The sequence below is a fragment of the Gilbertella persicaria genome (assembly GCF_025201335.1).
Source record: "Gilbertella persicaria strain CBS 190.32 chromosome Unknown B0P05scaffold_24, whole genome shotgun sequence".
Taxonomy (NCBI): Eukaryota; Fungi; Mucoromycota; class Mucoromycetes; order Mucorales; family Choanephoraceae; genus Gilbertella; species Gilbertella persicaria.
Window position 1 is genome coordinate 23,876 of NW_026251985.1, and position 27,322 is coordinate 51,197.

At 37.1% G+C, this 27,322-nt stretch overlaps 13 protein-coding genes across 13 annotated transcripts; 4 read left to right on the plus strand and 9 right to left on the minus strand.

Annotated features, from left to right (window-relative positions):
- Window positions 1-160: 160 nt before the first annotated feature.
- B0P05DRAFT_572237 (uncharacterized protein) lies at window positions 161-2,513 on the minus strand (the record flags this gene model as incomplete). Its single annotated transcript, XM_051581427.1, has 2 exons — window positions 161-1,260; window positions 1,310-2,513. 2 exons carry the CDS (start codon window positions 2,511-2,513, stop codon window positions 161-163), a joined length of 2,304 nt encoding a protein of 767 aa, XP_051433964.1.
- A 1,186-nt stretch (window positions 2,514-3,699) lies between these two features.
- Window positions 3,700-4,870, plus strand: B0P05DRAFT_131510 (uncharacterized protein). The gene has a single exon (XM_051573030.1). The coding sequence runs from the start codon at window positions 3,786-3,788 to the stop codon at window positions 4,773-4,775; it is 990 nt and encodes a 329-aa protein (XP_051433965.1). The 5' UTR covers window positions 3,700-3,785; the 3' UTR covers window positions 4,776-4,870.
- Window positions 4,871-5,135: 265 nt separating this feature from the next.
- B0P05DRAFT_471769 (P-loop containing nucleoside triphosphate hydrolase protein) lies at window positions 5,136-6,193 on the minus strand (the record flags this gene model as incomplete). Its single annotated transcript, XM_051574642.1, has 4 exons — window positions 5,136-5,369; window positions 5,419-5,507; window positions 5,682-5,763; window positions 5,804-6,193. 4 exons carry the CDS (start codon window positions 6,191-6,193, stop codon window positions 5,136-5,138), a joined length of 795 nt encoding a protein of 264 aa, XP_051433966.1.
- Window positions 6,194-7,721: 1,528 nt separating this feature from the next.
- B0P05DRAFT_131580 (WD40-repeat-containing domain protein) lies at window positions 7,722-9,906 on the plus strand. The gene is made up of 4 exons (XM_051573031.1): window positions 7,722-7,787; window positions 7,846-8,511; window positions 8,558-9,346; window positions 9,388-9,906. Exons 2-4 carry the CDS (start codon window positions 8,128-8,130, stop codon window positions 9,820-9,822), a joined length of 1,608 nt encoding a protein of 535 aa, XP_051433967.1. The 5' UTR covers window positions 7,722-7,787; window positions 7,846-8,127; the 3' UTR covers window positions 9,823-9,906.
- Window positions 9,907-9,928: 22 nt separating this feature from the next.
- B0P05DRAFT_511462 (uncharacterized protein) lies at window positions 9,929-10,825 on the minus strand. Its single transcript, XM_051575616.1, has 3 exons — window positions 10,447-10,825; window positions 10,277-10,404; window positions 9,929-10,225 (listed from the first exon to the last, which is right to left on the minus strand). Exons 1-3 carry the CDS (start codon window positions 10,723-10,725, stop codon window positions 9,985-9,987), a joined length of 648 nt encoding a protein of 215 aa, XP_051433968.1. The 5' UTR covers window positions 10,726-10,825; the 3' UTR covers window positions 9,929-9,984.
- Window positions 10,826-11,567: 742 nt separating this feature from the next.
- B0P05DRAFT_604304 (NMDA receptor-regulated protein 1-domain-containing protein) lies at window positions 11,568-14,121 on the minus strand (the record flags this gene model as incomplete). Its single annotated transcript, XM_051583318.1, has 8 exons — window positions 14,015-14,121; window positions 13,887-13,965; window positions 13,728-13,832; window positions 13,515-13,672; window positions 13,317-13,454; window positions 13,003-13,270; window positions 12,740-12,954; window positions 11,568-12,635 (listed from the first exon to the last, which is right to left on the minus strand). The coding sequence occupies exons 1-8, from the start codon at window positions 14,072-14,074 to the stop codon at window positions 11,568-11,570; spliced, it is 2,091 nt and encodes a 696-aa protein (XP_051433969.1). The 5' UTR covers window positions 14,075-14,121.
- A 94-nt stretch (window positions 14,122-14,215) lies between these two features.
- B0P05DRAFT_544977 (P-loop containing nucleoside triphosphate hydrolase protein) lies at window positions 14,216-16,982 on the minus strand. The gene has a single exon (XM_051578586.1). The coding sequence runs from the start codon at window positions 16,959-16,961 to the stop codon at window positions 14,292-14,294; it is 2,670 nt and encodes an 889-aa protein (XP_051433970.1). The 5' UTR covers window positions 16,962-16,982; the 3' UTR covers window positions 14,216-14,291.
- Window positions 16,983-17,480: 498 nt separating this feature from the next.
- B0P05DRAFT_544979 (uncharacterized protein) lies at window positions 17,481-18,897 on the minus strand. Its single transcript, XM_051578587.1, has 3 exons — window positions 18,836-18,897; window positions 18,654-18,782; window positions 17,481-18,607 (listed from the first exon to the last, which is right to left on the minus strand). Exons 1-3 carry the CDS (start codon window positions 18,842-18,844, stop codon window positions 17,558-17,560), a joined length of 1,188 nt encoding a protein of 395 aa, XP_051433971.1. The 5' UTR covers window positions 18,845-18,897; the 3' UTR covers window positions 17,481-17,557.
- Window positions 18,898-20,195: 1,298 nt separating this feature from the next.
- B0P05DRAFT_544980 (60S ribosomal protein L34-B) lies at window positions 20,196-20,928 on the plus strand. Its single transcript, XM_051578588.1, has 4 exons — window positions 20,196-20,218; window positions 20,367-20,446; window positions 20,494-20,573; window positions 20,635-20,928. Exons 2-4 carry the CDS (start codon window positions 20,368-20,370, stop codon window positions 20,803-20,805), a joined length of 330 nt encoding a protein of 109 aa, XP_051433972.1. The 5' UTR covers window positions 20,196-20,218; window position 20,367; the 3' UTR covers window positions 20,806-20,928.
- Window positions 20,929-20,932: 4 nt separating this feature from the next.
- On the plus strand, window positions 20,933-22,869 carry B0P05DRAFT_544983 (major facilitator superfamily domain-containing protein). The gene is made up of 4 exons (XM_051578589.1): window positions 20,933-21,190; window positions 21,231-21,390; window positions 21,436-22,146; window positions 22,195-22,869. The coding sequence occupies exons 1-4, from the start codon at window positions 20,958-20,960 to the stop codon at window positions 22,447-22,449; spliced, it is 1,359 nt and encodes a 452-aa protein (XP_051433973.1). The 5' UTR covers window positions 20,933-20,957; the 3' UTR covers window positions 22,450-22,869.
- Window positions 22,446-23,454, minus strand: B0P05DRAFT_638107 (uncharacterized protein; the record flags this gene model as incomplete). Its single annotated transcript, XM_051583681.1, has 4 exons — window positions 22,446-22,660; window positions 22,847-22,907; window positions 22,958-23,139; window positions 23,193-23,454. 4 exons carry the CDS (start codon window positions 23,452-23,454, stop codon window positions 22,446-22,448), a joined length of 720 nt encoding a protein of 239 aa, XP_051433974.1.
- A 363-nt stretch (window positions 23,455-23,817) lies between these two features.
- On the minus strand, window positions 23,818-25,649 carry B0P05DRAFT_544986 (uncharacterized protein; the record flags this gene model as incomplete). Its single annotated transcript, XM_051578590.1, has 1 exon — window positions 23,818-25,649. One exon carries the CDS (start codon window positions 25,644-25,646, stop codon window positions 23,862-23,864), a length of 1,785 nt encoding a protein of 594 aa, XP_051433975.1. The 3' UTR covers window positions 23,818-23,861.
- A 353-nt stretch (window positions 25,650-26,002) lies between these two features.
- On the minus strand, window positions 26,003-27,318 carry B0P05DRAFT_544987 (uncharacterized protein). Its single transcript, XM_051578591.1, has 8 exons — window positions 27,240-27,318; window positions 27,118-27,189; window positions 26,909-27,075; window positions 26,659-26,857; window positions 26,603-26,611; window positions 26,408-26,558; window positions 26,253-26,352; window positions 26,003-26,202 (listed from the first exon to the last, which is right to left on the minus strand). The coding sequence occupies exons 1-8, from the start codon at window positions 27,304-27,306 to the stop codon at window positions 26,092-26,094; spliced, it is 876 nt and encodes a 291-aa protein (XP_051433976.1). The 5' UTR covers window positions 27,307-27,318; the 3' UTR covers window positions 26,003-26,091.
- Window positions 27,319-27,322: the final 4 nt, after the last annotated feature.

Below are 27,322 nucleotides of genomic sequence, written 5' to 3' on the forward strand. Positions count from 1 at the left end.
GGTGGTTGAGAGGTATACTGTTGAGAGGGAGGAGGGTATTGTGCATAGGATCCCATTCTAAACGAGCAAGGAAAAGAAAAAGAAGAAGAAAAATGAAAAAGAGATGGCTTTTTATTTTCATAAAAACCTAGCCACTTTTAGTCGTTTTTGGAAACCGAATTTAATACAATCCATCAAATACATCTTGAAACAAAGTATCAAAACCTTGTGTAAAATATTCATTGTTTATCAGATAACTAGATGGCTCAATGAATGCATTGAAGTCCTGATTCTCTTCATAAAAAGTTGGATTTATGCTTACAAAAGAAGGTGGGACAGGAGTGATAATAGATGATGCATTTTGCGTGTCATCTGTAGCTCTTTCGTGATAATTGATCGGGACTTGATACAGTCGAAAAAAATTCTGCAGTTTTCGGTAAATCAGCTTGGTTGTAGCCTGTTGTTGAGACATCCAAAACAACCGGTGTCTTACAATAGCATAAGCAGACTTGATTTGATCCATTGAGCTTATACCGAGCTTATAATGAAAAATAGTAAGTTGAACAATAGTCTCTAAAGTCATCGACATGAGTCCATAAGGTAGCAAAAGAGAAGCAATAGCCTCTGGGTGACTGTCTTGTGGTTCTTTTTTAGGATCATGGATGACCCTGTCTTCATTTTGCTCTAGAAATGTCTTTAGCAAAGTGGTCAACAGAAGTGTTGTTGGCAGCAGATTCGCAATACGGGATGCTATTTTTTTATCTTTGAGATCCAGCTCAGGTATAAATTCTTGATTACGAATAGGCACAACATTATAAGATGGTCTTAGAAAGCTAAAATGAATGGAATATAAATAATAAGTTGATTCTATGGTGAATAATTGCTGCAATGACCATTGATGTCGTTCTCTTTCTATAAAGTCTGAGAAATTTTTGAGAACAAGTTTTATCTTGCATTCAGTCTCTGAAGTATAAGTATGAGATGATGATGCTTTGAGTAGTTGCAAAAGTAGTTGATGATCTTGTTGTGATACATCCAATGGTTTTTCGACTTCCACTTTACATCCAAAAAGGTTGTATTCTACCTTGGGCAAGCAAGAAAACAATTTAGAGCTAAAATAAGCTACTACCATTTCTGTATGGAATGATTCTATGAGGTATGCTGTCGACAGTGAATGGTTGTTATTTGCTAAATCGAACTGATAAGAGGTAGACGTGCTGGCATTTGCAGGCGGAAATGGCTGTCCATGAAATAATAAAGACTCTCGTAAATAGAGACCCACTAGAACGTAAAACAAGAGTAAGTATGTGTGAGTCGTTGTTTTACTTACACTCAACACAGCCATACGCAGTGGCCCTTAATGCAGCCCAGTAGGTATTTATAAGCTGCTCTTTATCTACAGAATCCATATAATGTATCTTTGTCTGACCGTTACGGTGAACACCATCACCATCCAAGACGTGATCACTATAACCAGAATGACTAAAAATGCCCAAATCGGAAGCCATCATATAAGAAAGCGAGACAATTGTCATACCGTGCTTTGAAAGACCAAAAAGAGCTTCAAAAATGCCCAAGATAACACAGGCTTGGTAGTTCCCTAGCGAAGAAGGCGAAGGGGCTGTTAATCCTGACTTGTCTCTCTGAATAAAAAATTTTTCAATTAAGACATAGGCATAATTCAAAAATGGATTGCGTTGTGCTTCCCATAATTTAAAGGTATCACCTTTTGTTGTTTGTTGACATGTATAAATGGCTACACCATAAACAACGCATAGCAGCAAAGGTTCAATTGAATCATTCCAATAGTCGTGCAATAGCTTTGTCTTGTTTAAAATGACTCGATACGGGTGAAGCTCGAAAAATTGATCGATGAGTTGAATGGCTTGATCCGTTGGAATTGAGTTCAATGGTGAACTTATGTCGTCATAAGAGGAATTGAAAAAGAAGGTCGATTTCTCTTCTCTTCTTAGAAATGCGGTGATCGTAATTTCAGGGTCTACGAAACTTTCAAGCTCAACTAATTGACAAGCTCTTCGTATCGCGATATTAACCATGGTGCCCGTAAGCCAAGTAAAATGTTGCTGAAGTGTTTTTAGTTTTGAGCGAGGATTCAATTTGAAGTTGCCCAACTTTTGCCTTAGGAAAGAAGCTCTGGCGATATACAAGGAGAAAATGCGTTCAATGTCTAGTATTTGATTATTGTACTTGATGCAACGCTGAACTTGGTTTGCTTTGCGAGAAGGTTCTGATTGTAGCTGTTCAAAGACGAATTCTCTGCATTGAATCTTCTCCGCTTCTTTTTCTTGCTTCTTGGTAGGTGGTATTGAACTAATGACCAAGTCTTGATTTTTATGGAACACAGCATTCTTTGGCGGACGACCAAAAGTTCTTGGCTTTGGGTAAATACATTGATTTTCTCGAGAATTACGAATACATCGATTGCAGTGAGGCAAAAGTGCATCGCATCTTGCTTTCTTTGCTCTGCAGGGCAAACAGCTTATTTTTCGTGGTTTTTTCTTTCCATCTGACATTTGTAATCTTTCTAAAAAGAAAGAAAAAAAAAGGAAAAAGAAAAAAAAGAAAATGATATTAGATTAATTAAAATTGCGCTTTGTCGTAACACTGACTCCAGTAAAATATATAGTTTATAATTTTTATAGCTCATACCAATAATGAGGTTGAAAGGCATTCGTTTTGACGCTTTAATGCAAAACAAATATTGATTCTTTTTTTTTTTTTTACTATCAACATTGAGTTCACAAGCATGTGTCACATGACATACTTCAGCATCTTTCAAATCGCTATGACGGCAAAAAGGCGGGGAGAGGTTTCCAGAACGACCTGAAAAAAATCTCCACGCTTAAATATTTCACCGACTTTACTTTTAGAGGATCTAAATATCCAATGATTGACTTACTAGTAAAGATCGTTCATTGACGAGTGAGATAAGATGGAGATGTCTTGTTCTCAGAATTGTATCAAAGCAACATGAATGCACCCATCATCCAATGAATTGACAAATCCGGTGTGATCTGGTGATCAATCCAGAGTATGGCTTTTTGAAAGTTTAAACAATAAGGTAAGTTACTGATTAAGTTTGCCTATTGAATTAGGTTTAATCCAAACTCAGTAAAAGCGGCAATCTAGATTCTCAGCTATAATCAACGCCATGTTTCAACTCGTTTGTACCTGAATTCAAATCGACATCGGATTTGACTTTTCTGGTCTTGTTGGGGAACAATAAAAAATAAGCTATAATAAAACTTTAAATAACTTCTAATGAATTGTGCTTAGGCCACCATAAAACGAAAATAAAAAAAAGATATTCTCATCTGGAAACAGATAAGCGCTCGGTTACACTGTCTTCTGCAACGGCTTGCTCTTTTTTTTTTCTTTTATAGAGTATATTGATTCGCATTATTTTCTTTCTGCTGCTTTACTAGCTTGTCTGGTTTTAGACGCTCAGTTGCCTTGAAATATCTACTTGAAAGAAGAAAAAAAGCGCATTCTCGGAGGATACTCGGTTGAAACGGTAGTGCAACATGTGAATTTATTTATGATGGCTATCAAGATGTATTTCAAGAAACTTGGAGTGACACGCGTAACAATAACAAGACAACTGTGGTACAAAACACGTTGATAGGCTGGTCCCCTTTTTTTTTAACACACAGGCCCCGCTACACGACTATAGATCGTCGTACATTCGTATGTTAGTTACCTAATTGAAGAGATTTATTATAAATACTCTAACAGAAAGAGATCCAAGCAACTTTTATTTTTTATTCTATTTATTTTGATTCTCTATGCAAAAAGTCGGATCCTTTCATAGCAAGTTACAGTCTGAAGACCACTTCAATGCTACGGTGTATACACCTTCTACAGCAGAGACATCTTGTTGCTCTTATTCCTCTCATCAAAAGCTAGGACATAAGCACAACAACAATAGCTTGTACAAAAAAGCAGCGCCACTTACTGCTGAAAATCTCTCTAAAATTTTAACGATCGATTCAACTCATACACCGCTTGCTCGGTATTGCAATGAGCTCGCTGCAAATAGTGCAGTATTCACAGAGTCCAATACGTCAACATCAGCTCGAAGAAAAGTGCGCCAACGCATTCAAGATGAAGTCATTGAGTCACCTCGTCTATTGCCCTTTCCCTATCATAACGATTCTCGGTTCCTACCTACTGCCGAGCACGATTATCCAGGAAGATGTTCGGAAGCGTCCTCTTCCTTTGTCAGTATCTCATTTCAAACCATGGGTTATCGTCAGACACTTCCGAGTATTTCTAGTACCTATCACTCAAATCAAAGCCAATCAAAAGATATCAACATGCTTCAGAAATGCTATGATGACATTTCGAGTTATAAACGCAGAGCAGATAGCGTTACACCATCATCACCTTCAACGTTACGCGACGAATGTATGGTGCCACAAGAAAAGCACAGAATCAGTAATAAATTGACATCAAAATTGAAACAAAACCTGCTCTTTAAGGCCAGTAGTGACACGGTTCCAAAAGACCATGTTGTTGATAGCTCAAGAAGAACTCGTTCATGGTACACAAAACTCTGGAAGTTTTTGAAACCATCTTATATAAAAAAAATCATCGCAACTCAAATTGTTCAACGTCAGCACCTGTCTGGTACAGTCAATTCCGTTGTAATCCACCTCCTCCACCTTCTCATACGCCTGTTAACTTATCATACTAACTTTATATTGTACACATTGCACATTTCTCTTGCATATATGTCGCATTTGCACCTGAGAAAATTGCTATTTTTTGTTTAAAATACCCGTTCCATACCAACCTAGCATCTTTGAAAGATACGCGTGAAAATAAAAAAAAAAAGAATATGTTCTTGTGTTTGGACCTTTTCTTTGTCATCAAATACTTTAGTGTATAGTTGCATTAATTGACAGTTTTCTTTTACAGTAAGGCGATATTTAGTGTGTCGCTTTTACACTCTCAAAGCTATTCAAATCCCCATAAAATATTTGATCGCGATGAAAACTCAAAGGGATATTCTTAGATGCAAAGTCCTAATCGAGCTTGTTCTTATACTATCTAAACTTTTCTTTTATTTTTTACAATGACGATAAAATATGTGAATATTCAATCTAGTTTGAATAAACATTAGTTTCTTTTTGTCAAACTAAATGATAATTTACCTTCGTATTATTTACACTTTCGCGAAGACTTGCCATCGCTGCTTCCCGAAAAAGATTATTTAGTTGAGCTCCTGACAATATGTGAGTAGATAAATAGCTACTTATAACCTTACCAGACCAATTTGCTGTCTTTTGAACGAGTTCAGTTCGTTGATGATGATCAATGTCTATAGGCATTTTGGCACTGATGCCTTGAATAGTAGCATATCGTTGCTAAAAATAATAATAAATAAGACAAGCCTGTACATTCTTTGAATCTTACATTTTCATCTGGTAAAGGGATATAAATATGTTCATCAAAACGGCCTGGTCTTAGTACTGCAGGATCAATAGCATCTATACGATTTGTAGCTAAATGCAAGTTAGTATTAAGCGAGTCTTCTTTTTTTTTTGACTTTTCATTTACCAGCAACGACTAATAAACCAATATGAGCAGCCCCTTTTCTACTCTTTGTTAATAAACCATCCATTTCTATTTATCCCATATTAGTCAAGATAAACAAAAAAAAATAAAGAGTAATTTACCAGTTAAGAAGCCCGTAACAATACGATCACTTGTATTTTCCGAAGACTGGCTTGTTCCTCTTTTCGGTAACAGCATATCAATCTGATACTATTAGACAAGGTTTTTTTTTAGTAAGATTTACCTGATCAATAAACAAAATACAAGGTGCATTGGATCTTGCTTGAGCAAATAGTTTAGCAATGCCTTTTTCAGACTCCCCAACAATTTTAGATCTGATTTGTGAACTCTCAACTAGCATGAAGTTGACACCTGCTTCTGATGCCAGAGCAGAACAGAGCATTGTTTTACCAACACCTGTGGGACCATGTATCAGAATGCCCTTGGGAGGAGAAATACCTAATTCAAGATATTTATGAGGTTGCTGAAAGGGTTGTATAACAGACGTTTTGATTTCTTGAATAATATCATCAATACCGAAAATATCTTTAAATGAAACATCAGGTACTCGAGATGCAAATTCATTCAGATTAGAAGGCTTAACAATAGAGAGAGCATAATGAAAATGATCCATTGTGACATGTGATGATTGCTGTTTGATAAGTAAAAGTGTAGCTTGTGATGATAGACTTTGTAAGTCTGAAGGGACAAATCCATGCGTCTTTTGGGACATTTCCAGTAGTATTTGAGTACGTTCTTGAGTTGATTTAAAAGGCAAATCTACACAACTGTCAATATGTCGATAGGATATGCTCACTTGCCTTTTGTAATAATCTCTAATATTTGTTGTCTTTGCTCAGGATATTTGATCACTATTTCTTGTAAATCATCAAGACGACCTGATCTCAAGAAAGCAGGTTCAATAGCATGAATTCGATTTGTCAGCCCAATTAAAAACACATTGTCTGACTTGTCGATTAAAGACATCAATAGAGAAGAAATACGCATATCTAATGCACTCCTTTTTGATGTCCATTTGCCAGCAATCATATCAATCTCATCCAATATCAAGATAGACAAAGCATTGCATCGTTTAGCTTGTTCAAAAAAAGCAAATAGTTTTGTTTCACTCACTCCTTCCTCTATATAGGACAGTTTAGAAAGACGTATATGCATATATGCGTAGTACCTGTCTGAAATATATCAGGAGTATTTAGTACATAGTATGGTAAGTTGGAGAATTCTTTTTCAAATATTAGCTCTCAAGGTAATCTAAACATATTCAACTTTACTTGCAACAGCCATAGCTAAAGCGGTTTTGCCTGTGCCTGGTTTTCCATACAACAGTATGCCCTTGGATCGAGACGAAAGGGTTGCAGCACTTATTCTCTGTATAATGTGGTGTACAAGCTCACTACAACCACCTACTTGAGACACTACTTGATCTTGCCAACGTTCCATATAAGAAGATAAACAAGTCGCGTCTTGACCAATTTTGTAATCCCTTTTCGAACTCTACCTATAGAAAATTTGATATTGTGACCACTAATCCTTAAAATAGTATATAACCTAAAAGACTTGCTTGATAGACCTTTTGTACAATCCTTGGCCTTGCTGACCTCCATTAAATACAGCTGGCCTCAAACAAAGATCAAATCCTGATTATATATAATTTATGGGCATGCTTTTGCTATTGGCAGCAGAATTCGCATCTCTATTCCAGTGCTAGGATACAGAAAAAAGCTATGTTTCTGTGAGTCTTTTGCAATGAGTTTCTTTATGCTTTTGGGATACAAAATTGATTATACGTTTTTCGAAAAAAAAACGAGCATAATGTGTCTATCAATTTTCATACCAAAAGCCAACTCAAGTCCTCTGCATTCGAATCTTATAATTAACAAGAATATTTCATAAATTTCAACTAGATCATAGTATGATAGACCAAAGTCCATCAAGCGAACAAAAGTACCATTGTTTGCGATTATATGCGACAAGGCAAACAGAATGCGTTTACTTTGTATGATAGTACCTGAATCAATGTAAAAAATCTCGATATGTAGCTGGCCTAGAGTTGGCATAGTAAAGTCGTACTCTTCATTAGACAAAAGCTTTAAATTGCTATTCACTCCGAAACGTACGTTGTTATCGTATGTGTACGTAGCTAATGTACAGCGTAGAAGGGTGTTTTGTGTTTTGATTATGTAGATATGATCACTTGCCGAAAATAGGTGCGTTCAATGAAATTGTTTTTATTTTTGTAGACTCATTTAACATCATAAACTTCAGGCTCACGCTTAACATAGCTCTTGTATTCAGAAACAGACATAGTGAACTCAATAGTCTTAATAGAAGCATAAATGCGAAGAACAAGTACAAATCTGAGCTCCTATCTTTAGGTGAAATAAGCGCAATTTTTTTTACAGTCACGCTACACGAACAATTTTTTCTTTCTTCTTTGGTCGTGTGTGTGTGTGTACGCATTATAGACGTGATACAGATACTTTTCTCTCTTTCTTTTCACTTTTTTCTTTTTAGACTCTACCTTGGAATCAACTGTGTCTGGTTGTCATGTCTTCCACTGATTTAGAGTCTAACAGAGAACGCTCTGCAAAGAGTCGGTCCTCTTCTCCTATTCGAAAGTACCTGTCTCCATCCAGAACGCCCTTGTCTTCTACAGACGATAATATTCAACCCTCTGAGAACAAAGAAAAAGCGCCCACGAAACAAAAGACGTTTTATGACTTTTATTATAGCAAAAAGAAGACTACCGCACCACTTCCCACAACCAGTACTCACCCTGTGCTCTATTCAGCGTCTGATAAGTCTTCTTCTGTTGCAACCCCTCCACCTTTTAAACGCTCTCATTCTGCTACTTCTCACCTTGATACAGTAAACGAGAAATGGCTTACGACTTCTTTACCTCCCAACAAAAAGACGTGTAACAATAAGCATGTAAGTCTTTTTATTCGTTATGATTTATATTTTTAATCATTTATAGTATGATCGTTGTACACCTATCATTGCTGATATGGCTTCTGCTCAATTCAACATCAACCATAACAATGAGTCAGATTCTTTGTCTGAGCAAATAGCCAAAGCTGTTGGTATTGATACCACAAAACGTATCTTGAGCTATACGCCTCCTGCTCCAATTCCAAAGAACAACATGACAAAAAATGCACCCAAAGATGTGTTGAGCACACACACTGCCAATCATGTGAAGCGACACATTCTACTTACACCTGAAAAGATTTTGGATGCACCTTACATCGCTGATGATTACTATCTCAATGTACTTGACTGGTCCAAGACCAACGTAGTTGCTGTTGCCCTTGATAAAGCCGTTTATCTTTGGAATGCAAACAACGGTACTATTCAAGCACTCAACTACAATGATGAAGACACAGTCGCGTCTGTTTCTTGGTCAGGAGATGGTTCTTATCTCTGTGTAGGCACAACTACGGGTGATACTCAAATCTGGGATGTACAAGCCAATACCAAATTACGTTCCATGCGTGGCCAAAAAGGAAGAATTGGTGTTGTTGCTTGGGACAAACACATGGTTTCTTCTGGTGCTGGTGATGGCAGTATCTTCAACCACGATGTACGTATCAAATCGCATGTTGTGCGTAAACTTTTGAACCACGAAGACGAAGTCTGTGGCCTCAAATGGCGTTGGGATGGTCAACTCTTGGCTAGTGGTGGTAACGATAATGCTGTCAACATTTGGGATGCTCGAACCAGTACTCCTAAACATACAAGAAGAAAGCATTTAGGGGCTGTCAAAGTAAGTACGCATCAAATCTTTATTCTGACTAATCAACTTAGGCTCTTGCTTGGTGCCCTTGGACACACAATATGCTTGCCACAGGTGGTGGTCGTGATGATAAAAAGATTCATTTTTGGGATACAACAAGTGGCTCTTGTCTTAAATCACTTTCACCTGGATCTCAAGTTACTTCACTTCACTGGTCTCAGCATTACAAAGAAATTGTTTCTACACATGGTTTACCCCATAATCAAATTACAGTCTGGAGTTATACTAGTCTTAAGAAGATTATTGATATCCCTGCTCATGATTCACGTATTCTACATTCTGCTTTGAGTCCTGATGGCCAAGTATTAGCTACTGCTGCTGCCGATGAAAACCTCAAGTTCTGGAGAATCTTTGAGGCTGATGGAAAAGCTCGCCTTGGTTCAGATTCTCGTCGTTCAACTGAAAAGAAGGAATTAGTCAAAAGAAGCAATACAGCCCTTCGTTAATTATACATACATACATTTCTCTTTTTAAAAAAAAATACCACATACACCTATGAAAATAAAGACTTTTTTTTTCTATTTTTTTATTCTCTATGTTTGTATGTATAATGCGCTTTTTTATATATATATATATGTACAGTGAGAGTGATTCTCTAATAAGCGTCTTTATGCATAAAGGTTATGGAATTGATATTCTTGATTTTGAAAAGATGGCAAGTACATTAGTGATAAAGAATTATTTTGCTTATAGCAAAAGGAGCGAAAGTACTCGTCCCTCATGGCTTTCTTAGACAGGAAAGCGGATTCCTGAGGTGGTGTTAATGGATATTGGCTAGGTTGTTTCACGTGCTGCAAGTCTTCCTCGGGATCTAAAGAATGACAATGGAATGGCTGTTGTGTAACTGTTCTAAGGATCATCAGATAAAGAAGTCCAATGGAAATAAAAAAAAATACTTACTGTGTATCATGTATTTGCTCTTGATGTCTTTTAAGTGTTGCATTTCGTGTAAAGCGCTTATTACATTTCTCGCAATTGTAAGGTCTTTTTCCTGAATGTGTTCTGCGATGCCGGGCTAATGAAGATGACTGATATGATAAGCGAACCCTGTAATTTAACATATTACTTACATCACTAAATGATTTTTGACAATCTGAGAACTCACAGACATGAGGTCTTTCGCCTGTATGAGTCCTGAGATGAACCGTCAATGCTGATCGTTGAATAAACTGTTTATTACAATTACTCCATTGACAGTGATATGGCCTTTCACCTGTATGAATTCGTTTATGGCGTACAAGATCTGATTTTCTCGTAAAACTTTTTGTACATTCGTTGTTCCAATGACATGCAAAAGGTCTTTCTTTTTCTTTAGAAGGTGTTGTGTTGAGTAAAAGACAGATATCCATGATAGAAAAAAAAGAAAGAAAGAAAGAGAGAGAGAGAAAATAATACAAACTTTGTTGTATTTATATTAAAAATAGAGTGTTGGACGGGGCAAGAATTTAGATCAAAACGTCAATTTCGGTCAGTCAATCTGAAAGAGGGACCAGAATTAAGGGCCACACGCATTTGTGCTTGTCACTCAGCACAATTAAATTGAAACATAACGTATGGTTTTACAGATACCAAAAATAGGCGACGATCTTTTTGTAAATTAACAGTTATTTGAGCCGGGCATCATAATCAGTAGCACAAGTCACAAATAACAATGACATTTAACGTACCACATACGAATGGATCGATCAAGTACATTATTCTCAAAAACAAAGACATTTTTTTAAATGGTAAAATGCCTTTTCTCAGGTACGGCATCCCAAAACCAGACTACTTGAAAGAACTGCGTAGCTTGCCTATCTCCCGCGTTTGTACTGCTCATGCTTGAGTAAGCAATATGTTCTTTTTTTTTTCTTTCTCTTTCTCTACCCGGCAGTATTTCCAGAAGGAAAAGAACTTATTTCAGTCTTAATAGACAGCAGAACAAAATAGGCCTAGACAATAGTTCTTGGGGGGAAAGGAAAAGCAACAAATCTCCTATTTTTATAGCCTTACCATACTTTCTATAAAAACGTCATCAATGTACAATTTCTCAGCTACACCAAGTGATAGACCACTCTTCCCCGACATTCTTAAATTTTGTATTGCTAACAAACTACATTCAACTTCTCACTAAACGCAGTCATGAGAATCAATTTTCATATAGGGCATGATGTAGGTGATATTCTTCTATTGTGTTTTATTATATATCATTTTAAACTTTAGTAAGAAGCATCTTGACTTCAGCAAGCTGAAGATCAATCACTTGCTTAACTCTAGGGTCTAAATCTGTTTTGGTGCTGATGGCGGCATCCAATTTATCCAAGTTGGTCTTCAAAGAAGGATAATCTTTGTCAGCTTTAGCAACCTTGTTAAGTGACTTGGCAGCCAATAAGTATTTTTGTTGACGCATATAAATACCAAAACCAAGATGATGAAGCTCAGCGTTGTTAGGAGCCAAAAGTTCCAAGGGCTTCAAGAATCGAAGAGCATCATCTAAAGGAGTTTGAGTCTTGAGATAACTTTCGCCTTCAGGATCAGTGTCAACAGGCTTCTTATCGTTCTTTTGCTTTGTGACTTCTTCCTTGACTTGAGTAGCCTTCTTGGCTTCTTGGTCTTGTTGAGCCTTCAAGGCAGCCTTGCGAGCCTTGTTTCTAGCCTTCTTCTTTTCAGCTTCAGTCATATTGGTTTCATCAAATTCGTCGCCTTCCTTGGGCTTGTCAGCAATAGCCATGTAGGCCTGAATAGCACCTTTAGCAGCCTTAAGATAGAATGGATGGGCCTTGAGTTTATCTTCCCAACGCAAAGCTTCAACATAAGCACGCAAAGTCAATTTGCGAAGACAGTAGCTATGGAAATCGAATTGATCGTCAAAGTAATCAGCATAGAACTTTTCAAGGGCATGGAAACGTTTTAAAGCCTTGCCGTATTCCTTCTTTTGAAGATAAGCATTGCCTTCTTCAATCATAAACCATTGGCATTGCATATCAGTTAAGTCTTGAAGAGCTTCGATATCCTTACGGGTAAACAAAGTCAAGATACGTTCAGCTTCTTCAATCTTACCAGCACGCATCATATACTTGGCACATTTAGAATTAATGAAACGATCCTGAAGATCAATTTCACGAGCTTCATTCATGACTTGAGAGGCTTCTTCAATCTTGCCTGCATGCTTCAAAATTCTTCCCTTTGTCATGTAAAGTTCTACTACAGTAGGAGTATGGGTAATAGCCTTGTTGATTAATTCAAGAGCCTTATCATTTTGTTTGTAGAAATCATATTGCTTTGCAAGATAGTATAATGTCCATAACAAGGCAGTAGGGGTTCTTTACTGCCTTCTCCATTGAAAGTACCGTTCTTTTCCAAAGAAATATAATAACCATTGACGAGTTCTTCAATGACACGCTTCTTTTCGGAATCAGCATAGTATCTCTTCATGGAAGTAAATAAAGAAGGGATGCCCTTTCTTAATCCATTTTGAAGAGAAGCTTCAACCTTGACCTTGAATGATTCACCTTCAGCATATTGAAGGATAAGTTGTTCAATAGTCTTTGAGCGAGGATATTGGGCGAAAAAATCAGAAAGAGTTTGATTAATCTCAGCTATAGATTGTCTAAGTAAATGCACATCCACATATGCTTCATTTTTACCTTTATCCTTGAGAGCCAAAACTTGATTAATGTAATCGACATTGTTGGGGTTTTGACTAATCAATTCTCTATAGGCTTTCTCTGCTTCTTCCTTTCTATCCAATTTGCTCAAATACAAAGCATTCTTTTCTTTCCAGGCTCTCTTGTCAGTCACTTGAGACTCAATCTCAATAAGGTGATCCAATGCTTGTTGATAGTCCCCAGCTTCTTCCAAAAGCATATTTTCATACATGTGTAATTCTGATCGTTCAAAATCAGTAGCAGCAGCCTACAAACAAAATAAGCCACTTCTTGAACCTTAATATAATACATACTTGAACATTAGATTCAGCTTGTGTCTTCAAAACCTTGACACCCTTCAAGGGTTCATTCACAAGTTGATAAGCAATAGCTAAACCAAGCCATAAGGGCGGGTTCTGAGGTCTGGCTTCTAAGAGTTTAGTACGTGTTTCCTATGTATCAACCGAGAATTTGTTAATCCAGCTTGTTTATCGTTTTCCATTTGTGCTTACAACAAGAGGGTTGTAATGACGCATTTGAGTTTGAAGTACAGCATAGTCACGAAGTATATTGATGTCGTTCTTATTGAACTTGAGAGCATTTGCGTAACACTTGGCTGCTTCTTCATAGTTTTTATCAGCACGGTACAAAAGACCATAGACGTGCCAACCTAGCAAGAGAGTTAAGCAAGAAAAAAAAACTTTTGTTTACTAATTTCAACTTACAAATATGAGAAGTCAAGTCTTTTAAAAGACCCTTTTTGACATATTCATAACCCTCTTCTTTCTTTTCGAGGTTGTTCAAAAATAAACCCTTCATAGCCAAGGTTTCTGTTCGAATACTTTAATAAAAAAAAATAGCGCTTTGTTGAAGTGTACGCTTACCACCGTGGTCAGGACAACTTTTGAGAATACCTTCTGCCAACTTTAAACCTTTTTTGTATTGACGAAGCTCATAGTTTTTCTATAGACTAGTTAGAGAAAAACAAACGCGTATAAGTTTATAACTTTACCAAAAGGTTTCTGAATACAGCCGCCTCTTTGGGAGGAAGTTCTCTTTTACCTGCAGCCATAGTCTTTAGTTATAAACAAAGAAGAAAAAAAAAGAGAAAAGGAAAAATAGTGTGGAAAGTGGAGGAAATTGTTTTTTTTTGCAAGTCAAACCATCTGTGTTTCAATTCAAAGAAGTAACATCGTTTTGAAAGAGCAAGTTGTTTAAAAAGAATAAAGTATGTAATTTTATTTACAATGATACAATGATAAATATATATTACAAGAAAAAAAAGAGACTTAGTCCATATCAAGTTCATTATCTTCGTCCATTGGTTCTTCAATATAGCCAGCTTCGCTTTCATGGTTACGAAGGATATCAACTTCACCTTCACTATTGATATCTACTTGGGCAACTTCACCATTACGAATACCACCATCAAGAATTAACTTGGCCAAAGGATTCAAGATACGTTGTTGAATGAGACGATTCAATGGACGAGCACCAAAGATAGGTTCATAGCCATGAGTACCGAGCCAATGCTTAGCGGGTTCAGAGACTTGCAGAGTAATACGACGATCATTCATACGTTCTTGAATTTCTTGAAGACGGACATCGACAATACCAACAATGTTGTTTTGTGTAAGACGGTTAAAGATGACCAATTCATCAATTCTGTTTGTAAATTCGGGACTAAAGTGTTGACGAACAATTTCCAAAATCTTCTCCTTCAAGACAATAGTGTCGCCAACATGTTCATCAATTAAGAGACCAGAACCCAAGTTAGAAGTCATGACAATGATAGAGTTACGGAAGTCAATCTTACGACCCTTGGAATCATGAATAAAGCCTTCATCAAGTACTTGCAAGAGAACATTAGCGACGTCCTTGTGGGCCTTTTCAAGTTCATCAAGCAAGACCACTGAGTAAGGCTTACGACGGACTTGTTCAAAGAGACCACCTTCTTCATGTCCAACATAGCCAGGAGGAGCACCAATCAACTTAGCAACACTGTGTTGTTCCATCAATTCACTCATATCAATACGAATCATGTTACGGGCATCATCAAATAAGAATTCAGCCAATGTCTTGCAGAGCAAAGTCTTACCAACACCAGTAGGACCCAGAAACATAAAGGAAGCCAAAGGTTTATTGGGATCTTGAAGACCAGCCTTGGAGATACGAATAGCGTTGGAAATAGCCTTAATTGCAGTGTCTTGACCAACCACCTTCTTGGCAATTTCAATTTCCATTGACAAGAGCTTTTCACGTTCAGTCTTGGCTAAGCTTTGGACAGGAATACCAGTCCAACGAGAAACAACCTCCATGATTTGCTCAGGACGAACCACTTCAGACAAGATAGTGTTGTCAGGGTTTTCATTAGCAGCAGCTTCACTCATCTTGCGTTGATATTGGGCTTGTTGTTCTGCAATGCGTTGTTCAACATCAGGAATAGCATAGAATTCGATATCCGCAGCAGTGTCAATATCCTTGCGGTTCTTAGCTTCAGTAGCCTTTGATCTGAGATCATCTAATTTTTGCTTCAAATCACGGATTTGATCAAGGCGACCCTTTGTCATTTCATACTTGAGTTTCAAAGGCTTCAGTTCTTCGTCAAGACGAGCAATTTCTTCAGTGACAGCTTGTAGACGCTCCTTAGAATCCTTGTTGTTCTTTTCTTTTTCCAAAGCCTTGGCTTCAATTTCAAGTTGGAATCGCTTACGCTCAAGAACATCGATTTCTTCAGGCTTGGAATCCAGTTGGACACGAGTATTTGCAGCAGCTTCATCAATTAAATCGATGGCCTTATCAGGTAAGAAACGGGTAGTGATATAACGATCTGAAAGTTGGGCAGCATGGACTAAAGCAGCATCCGTAATCTTGACACCATGATAGTTTTCATAACGTTCCTTGAGGCCACGAAGAATAGAGATAGTAGCAGGCACAGAAGGTTCGCCAACATCCACCTTTTGGAAACGACGCTCAAAGGCAGGATCTTTTTCAATTTCACGGTATTCAGTGATAGTGGTAGCACCAATACAACGTAATTCACCACGGGCCAACATGGGTTTCAGCAAGTTGGCAGCATCCATAGAACCTTCCGCCTTACCTGCACCCAATACAGTGTGGATTTCATCAATAAATAAGATAACACCTTCTTTAGAGTCCTTGACTTCCTTGAGAACAGCCTTCAAACGTTCTTCAAATTCACCACGGTATTTGGCGCCAGCAATAAGAGCACCCATATCCAAAGAGAAGAGCTTACATTGTAGAGATTGAGGAACATCTCTCTCCACAATACGGCGAGCTAAACCTTCAGCAATTGCAGTCTTACCAACACCAGGTTCACCCACCAAGACAGGGTTATTCTTTGTACGTCTAGCTAATACACGGATAACACGACGAATTTCATCATCACGGCCAATCACAGGATCTAATTTACCAGCTTGAGCCATCTGTGTAAGATCAATAGCGTATTTTGAAAGAGCTTCATAAACTTCTTCAGCGTTCTTAGAATCGACACGACGATTACCACGAATTTGGGCAATAGCTGATTGAAGAGACTTTTTCGTGATACCTGCGTCTTTTAGGGGCTTGAACATAGCATCGTCTTCAGAAAATGCAAGGATGATATGGTCGACTGAGATAAATGAGTCCTTTTGATCTTTCATGTGTTTTTCAGCAGAACGTAACAACTTTGCGGTTTGTGGACCAATAGAGACTTCCACAGGAGCAGGGTCTTGGGAAGGCAACTTGGCAAGTATACGCTTATATTCTCTTTCAACTAAACCGGGATCAGCACCAGCTTTTTCAATAATCGACTTGAATAATGGTGTCTCTTCAGTTTCGTCCAATAAAGCACAGGCGATATGTGCGGGCATAATCTGAGAGTTTCCGAAGTCGCGAGCTAAGGCTTGAGCTTTGGCTAAAGCCTTTTCAACTTTATCTGTAAAATTCATTCCACTCATAATTGTTTATGTTATATTTCGATATATGAAATAGAAAAGAAAAGAGAAAATAAATGCAAGGCTTTTTATATGTTTACTTTTCGGAAGACGATGATTAAAACTCAGGTGATCCTGAACTTGCTCTATTATTCGAGAAAGATCCAGATTAACGGAGTTCATTCGTGACAATTCGACAAAAAGTGATGGACAACTAGGCTCAAAAAATGACATGTACAAGAGCCATTTGGGCTATTTTGAGAAGGATTTATAATTTCTTCTCTATGCAGCTACTGCTATGTCATTTCACTATTTAATCAAGACAATAATGTAATACATAAAAACTGTCAAAAATCATCCGTTATTCTCTTTTTAAGAGAAAATTCTTTAAGAATAAAGAGAAACATCATGCTTTTTAATACCAAGTTGCAGTCATGGACTTGCATTCTTTTTTTTTTTTTTGAGAAATAAACTCAATTCATACTGGACATCAATGGCTTTTTGCATAAACAATATTTGTATCTGCAGAATAGTAGAAAAGTGCTTCAAGATAGTTTGAAGAAGGGTATTAGCATATCATCAGAGTAACTTTATTTAATATTGATGTCATGTTTGTGCAACTAATTTGGTACAACAACCTTTTTTTTTGATAGAGGTATGGCTTTATGCAATGGCTCTTGATTTGTTACTGCAGGTTTCTGTTTGCTTGGCTTTTCTTTTTCAGGCTCAATAGAATTTGTCTTTTCCTTTTTTATCTGATTTGTGAAGCCTTGCTCAATAAGTTGTGTACGTTCTTCTTTTGCTTTTTGGCAACTAGATACTCTTTCACGGACTTGGTTTTCTAACAAAAGTCTTGCACCAAGCTGACTTTTGCCTTGAGCTTTTGAAGAGATCATCACGACAACACCGCCTAATGCAAGAGCAGCACCACCTGTAGCCACAGTGGCACTGCCTAATGCAAGACCACCCAAAGCTGATAATCCACCCAAAGCACCGAAACTCCATCCGGCTGCTTCTATCTTTTTATTTGAGCGAGGATCTAATCTTACCAGGTAATCAACGATCTGCTTCAGTTGTATGACATCCGATCGAATCTGATTAGGTACTCCGTCGCCTAATTTGTCATGCTCTTCAATCCATACTTGAGTACTCTGAAGTATGGACTGAACTTGTGTGATCAAAATTTCAAGTTGGTTATGAAAAGAGACTTCACTGAATTTAACACTGGCCTGATAGGTAGAGTAAAGTGATAAGGACAACACACTTGCTGCTACTGCTGATTTAGCCATTGTACTTGTTGACGTATGAGGTGCTAGAGCCTTTAGATCTTCTTTTTCTTTTTTCCTCTTAGCTTCCTGTTTCTCTTTTTCCTCTTTTTCCTTCAGTTGTTGCTCTAGTGTTTCTTCTTCACTGTCTGATGTTGAACTAAAAGTATTAAACCAACCTCTCTTTTTTTGTCTTTGTTCCTTATATCGTGTCTCAAACTCTTTAAACTCTTGTTCTTGACGCCTTTTGTCTTCTGTTGTTTTGAAATATTCGTTTCCACATCGTATCACAAATTCCGCGATAGCATGCGCTCTTTCTGATGTGAGAAGTGATCCAAGATAACTTGTTGGTGTTGTATTCTTTGTCCAGGAATCTTCTGAAGGTGAATTGATTGGCTTTTGTTCCTGCATAAAACAATAAGTCACTTTGAGATACATAAAAAGCACTTACTTTCTCTTTCTTGGGTAGTTCTTGTAGGATATGAGGAGCAAAATCAAGTAAAGTTCGAACAGGTGTTGTAAAATCACCAGTTTCTCGACTATAGAGCTCACTAGGAAAATGATAGTCTTCGAAGAAAAACTACAGTAGAAGAAATGGTATCAATATGTATGTCTTCCTATATATAAACTTACTGAGGCCATGATATGTAACGAAAAGAGAAAAGAAAGAGTGGAAAAAAGGAAGTGATTTTATGCCAAAAACAAACTACGTAAATTTTGAGATATTTTTTTGCATTTTTTTTGTAGACCAATTAAATTTATTTCTGGACGAGTCTAATTGAGATCAAGTATTTCAATTATAAGAAATAAGCAACTTTGGGGTAATGCTAGGGGCGTACGGTTTTCCATTTTTGATTATCAGCCCCCTATAGACTTTATACTCTATTAAATAATTAGGTGAACTAACAAATTGATGATCATTTGAATAAGCATGACAAGCTTGATTTCCTAAAGTAGCTCCTGACTGTTTTAAAGAATATTTGACTGGTTAATTTTTGCTAGCAAAGATCAGTTATGTTGACTTCTTTCAGCTTATACAGCTACACTTAGAGATGTTTAGTAATGTTGAATAATTTCTAAACCAAAAAAACTTGCGTGCTTTCTATTCTTGAATAAGCTCTCAAAGCATAATAGATTAGCACTATGAATCCTGTGGAATAAAAGCTAAGATTATTTTTAAAAAAAGAGAAAGGGCTGATATTTGGTGTGGCCGCCTTTTGCTTTAATCATAGCTTGACATGCTTCCGGCCAAGGGTGCTTCATACTCCTTCTCAGGTGTCTTCCACTCTTGTTGGAGCACAGCTTTTCAATACCTGACTAAATAAAATAATTTTTGGACAATTTAAGCACTTTGATTTAGACAATAGAAATATTATTTCAGACCACCTGAATACTTTTTTCAGACTAAATAAGCATCTTTATCTAAATCAGTTTTTTAAATTATGGATTTTATTTATTACAATCCAGTCCATGAGTCTCTTCTAGCTGATGAGAGCTCATCTACCAAGATGGACCGTGAGGACATCACGATTCAATAAGTCATAAGAGTAGTTCTCATTAGAAACTACACCTAAAAACACAAAGAAAAAGGAAAGCCATAACGATCACTTTAGTCAATAGATCTGCAATGAGGCAATCAATAGGCCTGTATACTTTCAGTGCTCTTGCTCTATCATTGCTCCCATCGAAAATAAATGAAAGTTGACATATCGTTCAATTTCCTTTTGTTTTGATCAATGCAGATGAACACATCACAATTACTTGTAGCCTCATTCGTGAATTCACATCGCAGAGTCCTACGCTTTGTACACTTTATGTCAAAATGTTCTGTGTCATAGCTAGGTGCTTTGTATTGTGGTTAGGATTGCCAAAATTTTAACACATTCAAAGCTGTCCAAACTGAATATCGTCTGACTTTTAATTTTTACACTGTCTGAATCCCAAGTGACATAAAACGTATGAATAAAGAAGCAGTTCACTCTCCCCCTTCTTAATCGAACGTTGTCACTATACTAGGTAAATGCATTGTTTTATGCTTTTTTTTTCTGTTTCATGTAGCATAATGGATGGATGAGATGGATGGATAAGATGGATGGATTTGGATGCTAACGAATTTCATTTTATTTTATTTTATTTATATACACCATTGACAATTCAACAACAGAATGGCTCAGAGACTCACTTATCGTCGTCGTTTGTCTTACAACACTCGTTCTAACCGTGTCAGAGCCGTAAAGACTCCCGGTAAAGATAGATTGAATAAATAGACATCATGTGCTGACCATCATTAGGTGGTAACCTTGTCTACCAATACGAAAAGAAGCCTGTCAAGGCTCCTCGTTGTGGTGACTGTGGTGAAACTCTCGCTGGTGTATGTATATATATATATATATAGAATGTCGACAAAAACACATATTAATGATTGTGATTAGATCAAGGCTCTTCGTGCCCGTGAATTCGCCACTGTTTCCAAGACCAACAAGCACGTTAGCCGTGCCTACGGTGGTTCTCGTTGTGCCCACTGTGTCAGAAACCGTATCGTTCGTGCTTTCTTGATTGAAGAACAAAAGATCGTCAAGAAGGTCCTCAAGGCTCAAAAATAATTATAGTGTGTTTTTTTAATGTATTAAAGCGACAGTTTCTATTTTTTTTTTAAAAAAAAAGGGGGAGATGGCTGACATTAAAGCAATGACTTTAATTAGTGAGAGGGAGTCATTTATTTCCTCTTTTTTTTTTTTTTATTTTTTCCTTTTTTATGATGGTATTAAAGCCTTCCAAACTTACTTTGGCTTTGGCTTTTCTATCTGCACTTATTGTAGCCAATGTATCAGGTCCACAGTATATATACCCCACATTTGGAAGTTCATTAAATGATCGATTTGAATGGACTCCTGTCGAGAACAGTATTGTGAGTACATCATGCTTTATCGGTGTTTCTTTTTCAGGTCCATTGTGTGCCTGGATGCTTGAAAGCCTTGGAATTACAAAGTAAATGTGAATAACAATCAACCATGATATTAATGATCAGAACATTGCGTATCTCGGCTGTACTTGTATTTCTTGGGCCCTTTTTAGTGGCTCAGACATATGCTGGCCGACTTCCTAGTCATTTTATACTCTGTACAGTCTATTTGATATTTACTGGATTAGGAGGTGCTGCAGCCTTTTTATGTGCTTTAGATTCTCAGGTACATACATTTTATTTCTATATAGCCATTCACACACTTTTATAGTCTCATAACTTTAAAGAGCGTCGGGGACTCAGTATGGGTTTAACAACCGCTTCTGTAGGTATATGCGGTGTTGTGTTTTCACAAATCAATGATCTTTTATTTGGACCCAATGTATTCAGTGTCAACGCGCCTTATTCCAATGACAGTACCTATCATTTCCTTATGTTTCTCTCGATCTGTATGGCTACAGGTATCTTGTTGGGTTCTTTCTTTTTAGGTCCTATTGTGCCTGCTTATGAGCCCATTCTTCCTGACCGTGTGGATCAAGAAGACACGATTAAATCAGAGACTACACTCTCAGGCACTGACTTACTCAAACATCCTATTGGAGGTGGTATCTTTTGTGCCCTTTTTATTGTGATTGGCATAGGCTATGTCTATCTTGCCAACATTGGCCAGATATTGCATGCTATCTCAAGTGAATCAGATCAACATGACAGAAACCTACATATCACTCTGTTTAGTCTAGGCAATTGTGGTTCCCGTGTTATTTTTGGTGCATTAAGTGACTTACTCAAGAACAAGTACGGTGTTCATCGTGTATGGGTGTTTGTGTATGCTATTGTTACTTTATTGCTTGCATTAATGTTTCTTGTTTCCCATGAGACTATCTCTTTGGAAGAACTGAAGCCATGCACTGTCATTATTTCCATGTCCTATGGTATTCTTTTTGGTGTAGCACCTGCTGTGACAACAGAATTTGGAACAAAAGTAAAAGCGAACGATCTGCAGTCATGTACTGACACTATTCTATGCTAGGTCTTTGCACGTAATTGGGGTTTACTTTTATATGCTCCTGCTTTTGGAAGTCAATTGTTCAATGTCTTGTTTGGTGTGCTTTATGGAACAGAAGCAGAAAAGCAACATGATCATGTATGCCATGGTGTTGTTTGCTACCAAAGTACATTCTATGTAGCTATCTGCTGTAACCTAGTGGCACTTGGTGTCTTGCTGCTAGCAATTTACAAAACGAGTCTTTATTATACACATCCTATAGAACAAAAGATACATTAAGAGAAATGAAGCATGGTTAATTGAATAGACCAACTGATTTTGTCTACGCCTTTGTTGTCTGTGAGCTGGTACATCTTTGTCTTGAATTCATCCAGGGCTTCATATAACACAACCAACTCTTGTTGAGAGAAAGCAGTGATGGAAGAGACAGACATACAGTATTTGCTGACCATCAGTATATGGCGATAGATAGCGTCGATGGATTTCTTGTCTCGAGGAAGGGTTTTCAAGACATAACCAGTTATTTTTTTGGGGGGAAACTCTCTTGTTCAGACGCTTGTGTGCTTTGTTAGCTTGAGACGTATCTGCATTTGCTAAAGCTAGATCACAAAGTAGAACCACAAAAGAAGGGTATTTAATGAATCCTAAAAGTGTTTCATAGCTTGAATAAAGCTACGCATCTGAGTAGTAAGATGATCAACAGTGCCAACATAATCAAAATAAGAAACCATGATCAGCTAAACATAACATGTCATGAGTGAGAGTATCGTGTGACTGTATAACTTGCCATGTTCAAGAGATCGCTTACAAGACCAGTCAAATGAATATCTTGGTCTGGAAACGTATCCAAGTATTTGTTGAAATGCTTGCTTCTGCTGTTTAATATCTTTACAAAGATAGATGCTTGCACTTGTTCTTTATTATCCAATCTTGATTTCAAGTCAGCCTGTAGCAGTTTGACAAAGAAATCTATAACACAAATCAAGCATGAATACGGCAAATTATTTCCAATAAGAAAAAACTTACGTGAGCATCCAAACCCTTTGACGCATCCTTCAATAATCTCTCTACAAAGTTCCAAAAGTCACAAAATGTTGTCAGTTCACCTGTATTCAATAAATCATAGTCATCGTCTTGACATGCTTTAGTAGCTCTTCTTGTTTCTATCAATTCAAAGTGTCTGAATTGATTCCACAAGGGATCAAACGTATGGGATCCAGATAAAGTCAAGACATCAACCAAAAGAGTGTGTGCTTTTTTGCACAATAACCATTGTTTGACCATGTCTTGTTTTGAATCTATTCTACCTTTTGATTTTGTGATAAAATTAACAAGGAGCAATAACAAACGACTAATCTATTCATTAACATCATCTCCTCTCCCGCTTTTTTTTTTAAAAAAACTTGTTATGATGGTTTTTTGTTCTCTCCAAGTGCACTTTCTATGAATTGTATACCAACATGGTCTGAAAGGAAAGATTAGAGACCTATCACATCACAACCTACTTCAACTTGCGAATATTCTCTTCAAAGCAATCAATGATTCTTGGTTGCAAGTGTATAGGGAAAGGCTCATAGACTGCTCATTTATATTCAAAACCAGTGTCTGTTGTCAGTTTATGCTTGTATCCGTTAAATTCTTTTTGTGTAGAAAACACGAAGAAGAAGAAGAAAAAAAAAGGTTTATTATGATCAATAAAGAGTAGAACAAGCTCTGACTATATAGACATGCTTGGCACTTTTGCACTGCAAATGAAATGTACGAAGGTGATGTTGATGGGCTTGATAATATTGCTCTGATGTTGCATCTGCCATGTTATATTCACGACACTTGTAATACATGACGCCTGTCTCTTGAGTCACTTTGAAAAGCGAAGGATTGGTATCGCCACTCATGACAAATGAAAAGCTTTCAAAGGCTGTATGAGGCATATCAAAGTAAACATGAGACATATTTTTTGTCATGTTCTTTCCATCTATATCAAGTATATTGGAATAAACAATCTGTAACGCACTGAGTTGAGGAAGACACTTGGAGATATCTTGAAAGACAGTAGGTCTAAATGTACAGCTACTGAGTGAAAGGGACTGGATAGGGCTTGTCTGCATCAGATGAAGATCAGTAAAGTAAAGGTCCGAGAGTTCAAGTCGTTCGAGTTTGATGCATGCCGTGAGCACCTCTTGTAGATCAAGTTTCGGGTTTCTATCGGTATTGTCGCTACTAAAGCAAACAACACCCTTAATCTGAAGCTCATCTATCGTTTCACCGTAATCTGAGAGGATGGTTGATAAAGGACCAGACAGCATGTCATTATACACTGTCAGGCGAACCTGTGAATGGAAGGGTGCCTTTCTATTGTATTTTATCAGTGTTGAAAGATAATTCACTTGATCTTCTTCAGCTTTCTTGAGATGCACAGTCACTGTCAAACTTCCATATCGATGTTCATCTTTTAAGGTACGTATAAAATGATGCATATCGTTACATTCCATATTCCTAACTTCACATTGATCCAGGCTTAAAAGAAACTGAGCCAGTTCTTGTCTATCTTTAGTCGACAAATTATCATGAAAACTGCATTTATCTGCCTTTATCTCCAGTTGCTTTAGATCAGAGAATTTGGTGACAAGATACACAAGGAACTCGGGTGCAATCATGTATCCTTTCAAATCAATCCTACGTAATGTTGTATTCGTGCTGATGAATTCTACTGCCTTGGAGGTGAAGTTTTCTTTGGATTCAATCAAGAGATATTCCATGGTTGAAAAGGCATCAATGATATTATTGAGTTTGACAAGAGAACAATTCATGTCCAACTCGAATCTCAATGTCTTTAATTGCTTGAATTCAGCCAGTGCCTTGATAAACAGGTTGTGTTGCTTCTTGTCTTGCTTTTTTGAGCCCCAGGCAGATGCATCTAAAAGTGTGACATCTTTGATCGTATCACGCAAGGCCAAGACAGCACCACGGTAATGCTGAGTATCATCGGTGTTGGAGGGTTTGGGTAGTTGTGTTACATGTGTCCAGTGTTGCTCATAGCGTAACTGCATCACCAACAGCCAAAACAAGCGAGTAGTATGGTTAGACTGTAAGTTTTCAAGCCATGGTGTGTATTGTGCCAGTGTATAAAACATATCTTCTAAGTCTTCTCTCTTTTCATTGTTGATACTAAAATCGATATCTGAATCTGTATCTGAGTCTGTTTCTGATTCAATGTCTTCACTGTCATTAAAATCAACATGGTTTATTGTGAGCGTCTTGACATAGTTGCCTGGAAGAGAAGGAGCAGTGGATAATGTACGGACAAATTTATGTAATCGATGTGTTTTTGAGATACGAACAGAGGCATAAGCAGCTTGTTGTGCCATATTGGACCATTCTCGACAGACAAGTTGGCACCGCAGTGCGTCGCGTCCATCTAACTGTCTAAAGATATGGAGAAGAAGTTCTGAAGGCAAGCTACTCCACGTACTCATAACTGAAAGAAAGATTAAAAAAAAAATCGCGTCTTGAAAGTCAACCAATCATGACTATACCATGTTCAGGCACATCATAGGCCTATCATTAGCATTGTGGTGTAACTAACGCATTTGAAATTCTAGAAATTACATCAGCAATATTTATATTAGCAGAGAATAGAAGGGAGATATAAATTAGTAATAGATATGAACCAGTCTATGTAAGATATTGACACAGATATGAAGAGGTAACTGAATGCCACTATTTTGTCAGTTGCATAATGGCTTCAAATCATTACATTCAACTAAAATAAACACCTCAACAAATCATTCACAAAGAACTGAATGCCTTTAAGTCTATTAAAGGGCTCTTGGGTTAGAGTACAACAAACTGGGTCAATTTTTATTTCGGGTCAGTGTATATATACAAAAGACTATGTACATTATCATAAAAGAATATGCTCTACTTTCTTTGTCTTCCTTTCATTTTCAAAAGACAACTACTGCAGTACCATTTACCCTTTGGCACTGTCTTGAGATCAACACAAGCTAAATGGAACCATTCAATTTCACACTGTATGTTACAGTTAGATAGATATAGGTGATGAATAGCAATATACATACATCTGCATTATCACAAGCCACCATTTCTCCATAAGATACTTGCTGACAATAGCAATAAAGAGGTTCATTTGGATCAATTGGCAAATCAGCAGGAACAACACTAGATATGAAAAAGAAAGGGATGAGAAACAGAATAAATAGACAGACATATATACGCTTTAGGTTTTCCATTGCCATTCTTGTTATACGTCTGTCTTGTCTTTTCTTTGTCCATATGTTTTGATGATCTAGCTTTATCCAATGTTTGTGAACGAGCCAAAGGAGGAGGGGTACCACCACCATTAGTTTCTTTGACTGTCTTTCTCTCTAATAAACACAATCAATACAATGTCAATGAAACAATAGAATACTTTTAACAACTAAAACAAGGTTAACATCCATATGAACCCCATATAACAAGACTTACTCTTCTTTTCTCCTTTCAGTTCTTTTCTTTCTCTGTCTAATAAGCGTTTTGTTGCTCTGTCTCTTACATCGACACCTTCTTTTAAGCTACGTGCTGAAGGTTGTAGTCCTGGCAATGTTGTGATTCTACTGTCTCCTACTGTTTGATCTTCTTCAAATTTAACCAAGTCTGCATCCAATCGATTACAGTGACGGTCTACCTAAGGCATGATGAGTCCATTTACCCCCCCTCTCTGTTTTCTGCTACTTACTGCATCAAAAGTTGATTTAGCCAAGGCTACTTTTTCTTCTCCTCGTTTCAATGTTTCTGAAAGAATAGTCGTGAGGTTCTTTAGCTTATCAAGACGTACATTAGGGTCCATATCTTTTATGTGGTCGATTAATTCAATAGCATCTTTAGATACTGTCGTCATCAATTCTATTTAATCAGTCACTGTTATATTGTCCAGTCCAATTCTACCTTGAGCATAACCGTCTAGTTCTCTCATCAATGTGAAATTCCTTTGTAAATCAAGTGGCACTGCTTCAATGGCTATATCAAAAAGTAAATACCGCGTTTCATAAATACATTTTGTTTCTTACTATCAATATAATCATCAAGATAGACTAAATTATCAAATTGTTTTGCCATTGTATGAATAGACTTCATGTTTTTTTTTTTAGTT